The 5,474-nt window shown below is 44.3% G+C and overlaps 1 protein-coding gene across 1 annotated transcript; it reads right to left on the bottom strand.

The window, feature by feature from the left end:
* Positions 1-1,296: 1,296 nt before the first annotated feature.
* Positions 1,297-4,570, bottom strand: GHSR (growth hormone secretagogue receptor). The gene is made up of 2 exons (XM_060009992.1): positions 3,775-4,570; positions 1,297-1,601 (listed from the first exon to the last, which is right to left on the bottom strand). Exons 1-2 carry the CDS (start codon positions 4,568-4,570, stop codon positions 1,297-1,299), a joined length of 1,101 nt encoding a protein of 366 aa, XP_059865975.1.
* Between the last annotated feature and the right edge of the window lie 904 nt (positions 4,571-5,474).

Genomic DNA, 5,474 nt, shown 5'->3' with positions numbered 1-5,474 from the left:
TGAAAAAATGGCTGTAAGATTTTTTAAAGTTTTGAATGTCAACAAACAGTAGCATTGAAGGGATTCTGAATTTTTCACCATTTGAACAATTACTATGTTCACTAAGTTTCTGTAAACCTTTCAGGATAAGTTATAAATTATTTCTTTATTTGCAAATCAAAGACTTATGATTGGCTTAAGTATTTTTGATAAGCCAAATAAGGTGATTTGTGATTTTCTATAATTTTTATAGCCTCATTTCCTGAATACTATTAACACATGTAATCCAACCTAATTAAAAATGCATACATATTATAGTTAATATCCATTTTCTTCCAAGCAGAAATTATAGGGCATTTGGGTGTACTTTTTAGAATTTATCACTCTAACACTCTGCTATGCTAATGTCACTATAAAAAGATTTCAGGGAATGAGTATTTATTTTTAAATATTTTTTGTAAGATTAACAATAATTTTACATATACTCTAGAGCTGCATTGTCCAGTATGGTAACCACTAGCTACAGTTGGCTACTGAACACTTGAAATGCGACTAGTACAACTTGAAGAAGTGAATTTTTAATTTCAATTAATTTTGAAGTTAAGAACTCACAGTTGTTTTATTTATTAGAAAACTTTTAAGTGTGTTTGGACAGCTTAGGTTAATGAATCTACTTTTTCTTCTGCAAAATTTATGAACTCGCAATAAATCAAGTATTACTGATGAACGCTCCATGTCCAAATTAAGATGAGCTGAAAATCTGAGACAAACCAGATTTCAAAGACTTTGTATAAAAAAAGAATGTAAAATTCTCATTAATAATTTTTATATTAATTACTTAAGTACCTTGTACTATATTTCTCCTGGACAGCACTGATCTGGTGCTCTATGAAAATTGCTAGTTTTTGAAAGTCATGTTTTAAATTTTTTATTTTAATGTCATTCTTTTAATCAAAAAAATTTTATCATTATGAAAAAGAAATCAGAGTTAGAATTTGTCTAGTAAGAAGTGACCTAATTGCCCTCTCTACACCACCTCCCTTCTCTGAATTGCAGAGCCCTTGCTAGCACCAACAGCAGAATGCAAAAATCATAGGCAGTGAATATGCAGAAATCGTGTATGAGAGCACTGATGAGTGTGCAATCAAATCAAACTGCTCACACATTACAAATTCTGTCTTTTCTTCCCCCCCCATTGTTTCCAGACCTATGTGTCCCTAATTCCAAAATTAACCTTCAACTTCCTCCCAAGTTCTGCTGTGCTATGGCTTCCAGTTTAGAATAATAAGCAATGACTTTGCTGAGCAATGTGCTTGGTCATGTATTAATACTAGATTCTGTCCAGACCCTAGAACTTTCATCCTTCAGAGTGGAGAGCTTCCTCTGGGAGAAGGGTTCAAATCCCAGAAGTTTGAACACTGCCACCCGGTACTTCTTGGACATGATGTTGTACAGAATGGGGTTGATGGCGGCGCTGAGGTAGAAGAGGACGAAGGAGACGAGGTTGCAGTATTGGCTGATCTGAGCAATCTCCAAGGAGCCAGGCTCGAAGGATTTGGAAAATAAATATCGCCCTACATGGAAGGGCAGCCAGCAGAGGATGAAAGCAAAAACCACTACAGCTGAAAGGACAATGAGAAAGAGAACGTCAAGAAATACAGCAAAGTTCAAGAAATATAGCAAATCACAATCAATTTTGAAGACATGGTTTTGTTTTGATTATGTGTGGTAGGACCACTGACTTCAGAGAAATATCATTTTCTGCTCTTTCCTATATTTTAACCAAGATTGAGTCTGTCCGGATCAACAATTCAACCATTTTTACTGCTGAGCTTCCCAGTCGTTTCTAGTTAACAATTTTAGTGATTTTGTGCTTGAGTTGACATATTGACTCAAGTAACTAGACAATCTAGTCACAATAGTCCACCATTTTATATGTGTTAGATCAAACCTATATGAGACAATGTGGTTTTACTCAACCATAGTTATGTATCAGAGTTTCCTGGGGTACAGATTCCTTGGATATAATACAGACTCACTAAACTAAAATCTCTAGGAAGGAGACTAAGACACCTGTTTTCTTTTTTCTTTTTAAAGTTTTCCAGAAGACTGAATATGCAGTCAGGATTGAGAATCACTGAGATGAACGAGCTTTTCCACCTAAAATAGACATAAGTAAGGTAGAAAAGGCCATAAAACCAACTAACATTAATTATCATCCATCCAGGCCTTAATTTTGCCCATGTAAGGTTGCTTTCTTCAAAACCTCTGCATTTTTAGATTAAGTTTTTAAAATTCAGAAATCAGAGGAAAAATAACAGAAAATTATAATTTAGGACTTGCACCACTTTAGTGATTCCCTTCCAACTGTCAAGGCAAAAGAGAGTCACCAGTGAGGATAATTAACAGCTTAAAAATAAAATCAGAGGAAATTATTAAACGTATCCTCAAAACTAATTTGTATAGTAGCAACTGACTGCCCCAGGAGCAACATGAATATTACAGTCCCCTGGGGGGCACTAGCAGGTTTACAATCTATTAGTCATTCTGAGAATCAGTGATCTAAAAAATTTAAAAAACTTGACATTCTTTGAATAAACTCTATCACTTTAATATACAGGATTTCAAGAATTGTAAAATTACAAATCAAAATTATCCTAGAATAACTTCTAAGAAGTACTATATATGCAAATAAGTACAAACTGTTGACTACAATGTCCAGATAATTAAATGTGCAGATTCTGGTTTTGAAAAAAGCAAGGAGAATTAATATTTTGCTTGGATGTGAACACAGTTTGTATTACTTCACTTGTACCAAACACATATACTTAAAGAAGTTGAATTTATGCAATAACGATTCAGCATACTTCAGTGTGACACTGCACCCAGATGTTCTCTGAAGGACCATTTGGGGAGGGATAGTAAGTTCTGTCAGCTCCCACAAATTCTCCTTTTCTCAATTTGGAAGCCTGCCTATCCTAGCTTATCTAGCCTGTCCTACTTGGAGAGAAAAGTAAACATGAAAACAGAGACCCTGACTTGTCACTGATTTCCTTACAAAGCTGTATAAACAGCATCAGGGTAAACAGAATTGATGCAATTATCTGGGAAAAAAATGCAAGTCAGAAAGCAAATCACAATGTTGAAAGAAAAATGAATCTTCTCTGATAGAATTATCCACGATGATCACGTCTTTGGTTACATTTACCAATGAATACTGCCTAGAATCAATGCCTGCTCTTTTTCACCCTTAACACCTGCTTTTCTTAATGCAACTTAGATATCTACAAATTGAGGCAGGAAGCTTAACATCACCTTTAACACATTTTAACACCACAATATACTCTTTAATGAAAGATCTCATTCTGAAGCAAAGTTTCTGGGCCAAAATAAAACACATTTTAGAGAAATACAAAGGTGGGACATTTTTCCATGAAAGAGAGAAAGGTGAGACCAGGAGAAAGAGACACAAAGAGATAGAAAGAGAACAAAGAGATAGTCCAGGGGTGGGAGGAGGGAGGGAGAAAGGAAGGGAGAGAGCGAAACATAGATATAGAGAGAGAGAGAGCAAAAATGTAAAACAAAAACAAACAAAAATAGAGAGAAAGACAAGGCAGTGAAACTAGAGACCAAAGACAGAGCTCAAGACGGAAAAAGGAGAGAATAATTGAGAAACTTACAGGGAAACAGAGACCTAGAGAAACTGGGGAGAAAGGCAGACTCAGGAAGAAGGGGAAGGGCAGGGGAAGAGGAGGGGGCCCGGGAGAGAGAGCTCAAGGGCGCACCGAAACCCACCCAGCATCTTCACGGTTTGTTTGTGGTTCTGGTCCCTGAGCGAGGCGCCCACCGCTGCCTCGCCGCGTCTCCTCCTCCACAGCTTCCTGCCGATGAGGCTGTAGAGCACAGTGAGGCAGAAAACAGGGAGGAAGAAGAAGACGCTGGACACCCACACCATGACGGTGAGCAGTCCCGAGCGCACCGCGAACTCCGTGGCGCGGCACTCGTTGGTGTCCCGAGGGTCGGTGCCGTTCTCATGCTCCACCCCGACCAGCACGAAGATGGGCCCGGCGCTGCAGAAGGCCACGGCCCAGATGACCAGGATGACCAGCTTCACCCGGCCCTTGGTGACCACCACCTTGGCCCGCAGCGGGAAGCAGATGGCGAAGTAGCGTTCGACGCTCAGCGCGGTGATGGTGAGCACCGTGGCGTAGGTGCAGCTCTCGCTGACGAACTGGAAGAGTTTGCAGAGCAGGTCACCCAAGTTCCAGGGCCGGTAATGCCAGAGGCGGACGAGGTCGAGGGGCATGCAGAGGAAGATGAGTAGGTCGGAGAAGGCCATGCTGGACAGGTAGAGGTTGGTGGTGGTACGCAGCTCGCGGAAGCGCGACACCACCAGCATGGTGAGCAGGTTGCCCGCGATGCCCACCACGAAGAGCGCCACGCAGGTGGCTGTGACACCCGCCAGCAGCGGCGCGGGGAAGAGCGGCAGCAGCTCGTCGACCAGCGAGTCGTTGTCAGGCGCAGCGTCCCAGCCCAGGTCCGGCAGCGTGAGGTTGGGCCCCGGCTCCTCGCTCGGCGTCGCGTTCCACATGCTGCCGGCCCTGCTTAAACTGGCTTTGGGATGCGGCTGCACTGAGAGGCTGGATCGGGCGCTGGTCCCGAAAAAGGTCTCCTTAGGCGCAAAAGAGTGCGAGGGAGGAACAGGAGCAAGAGAGTGCGAGGGAGGAACGGGCGCAGGCTCTCAGGGAGGATGCTTGGAGAGGAAAGAGAGGGGAGAGGCAGCAGCTGAGGGAAAAGGTGAGACTGAGAGTCTGGGGCGGGGAGGAGGGGAAGAGAGGGAGGCGGGAAGACACACACACACACACACACACACACACACGCACGCACGCGCACACACACACACACTGGTGGAGAGATGGACCGAGTGACCCACCGCTCTTTCTGGCACCTCCCCTTTTCCCCGTCCTCTCCCCCAAAGTCCTTCTCTCCCAACCCAGCCTTTGGCCGGCCTCCACACAAGTACCAGTCACCGAGGAAGCTCCGCCAGCCCTGCCTCGCCTTTGCGTTCTGTCTCCAGATGCATCTCGCACTTCCCAAAGCGTCCCGGCGCGTGGGCACAGAGGAGACCCGGCACTGCGAAGCTGGAGCGCGAGGGGCCTCTCCCTAGCCTTGGGTGCTGCCTGGCTAGGGTGGCCCAGAAGGGCAGATTACACCCGGGGTTGGGGCCGGGCACGGTGGGGAGAACACCTTCAGTTCCCGGGACGTGAGTTCTTCCTCAACAAGGGATAGAGTTGGCTACGGACCTGGTGGGGAGAAGTAAGCGTGCACAACCGGGCTTGGAAAAGGGAGGTAGGGAGTGTTCCGACCTGAAAGGAGACCAGTGCGCACCTGGGAAGAGCCTCACGCAGTCCTAGAACCTATCGCCGTGTTAGCGAGGAGAAGCAGGTTCAGAGAGGTGTGGCCACTTGTCCAAGGTCACACAGCGAGCTGGGGGC

This window comes from Delphinus delphis, chromosome 4 (assembly GCF_949987515.2).
Source record: "Delphinus delphis chromosome 4, mDelDel1.2, whole genome shotgun sequence".
Classification (NCBI taxonomy): domain Eukaryota; kingdom Metazoa; phylum Chordata; class Mammalia; order Artiodactyla; family Delphinidae; genus Delphinus; species Delphinus delphis.
This window is presented reverse-complemented; position numbering and strand designations above follow the sequence as displayed.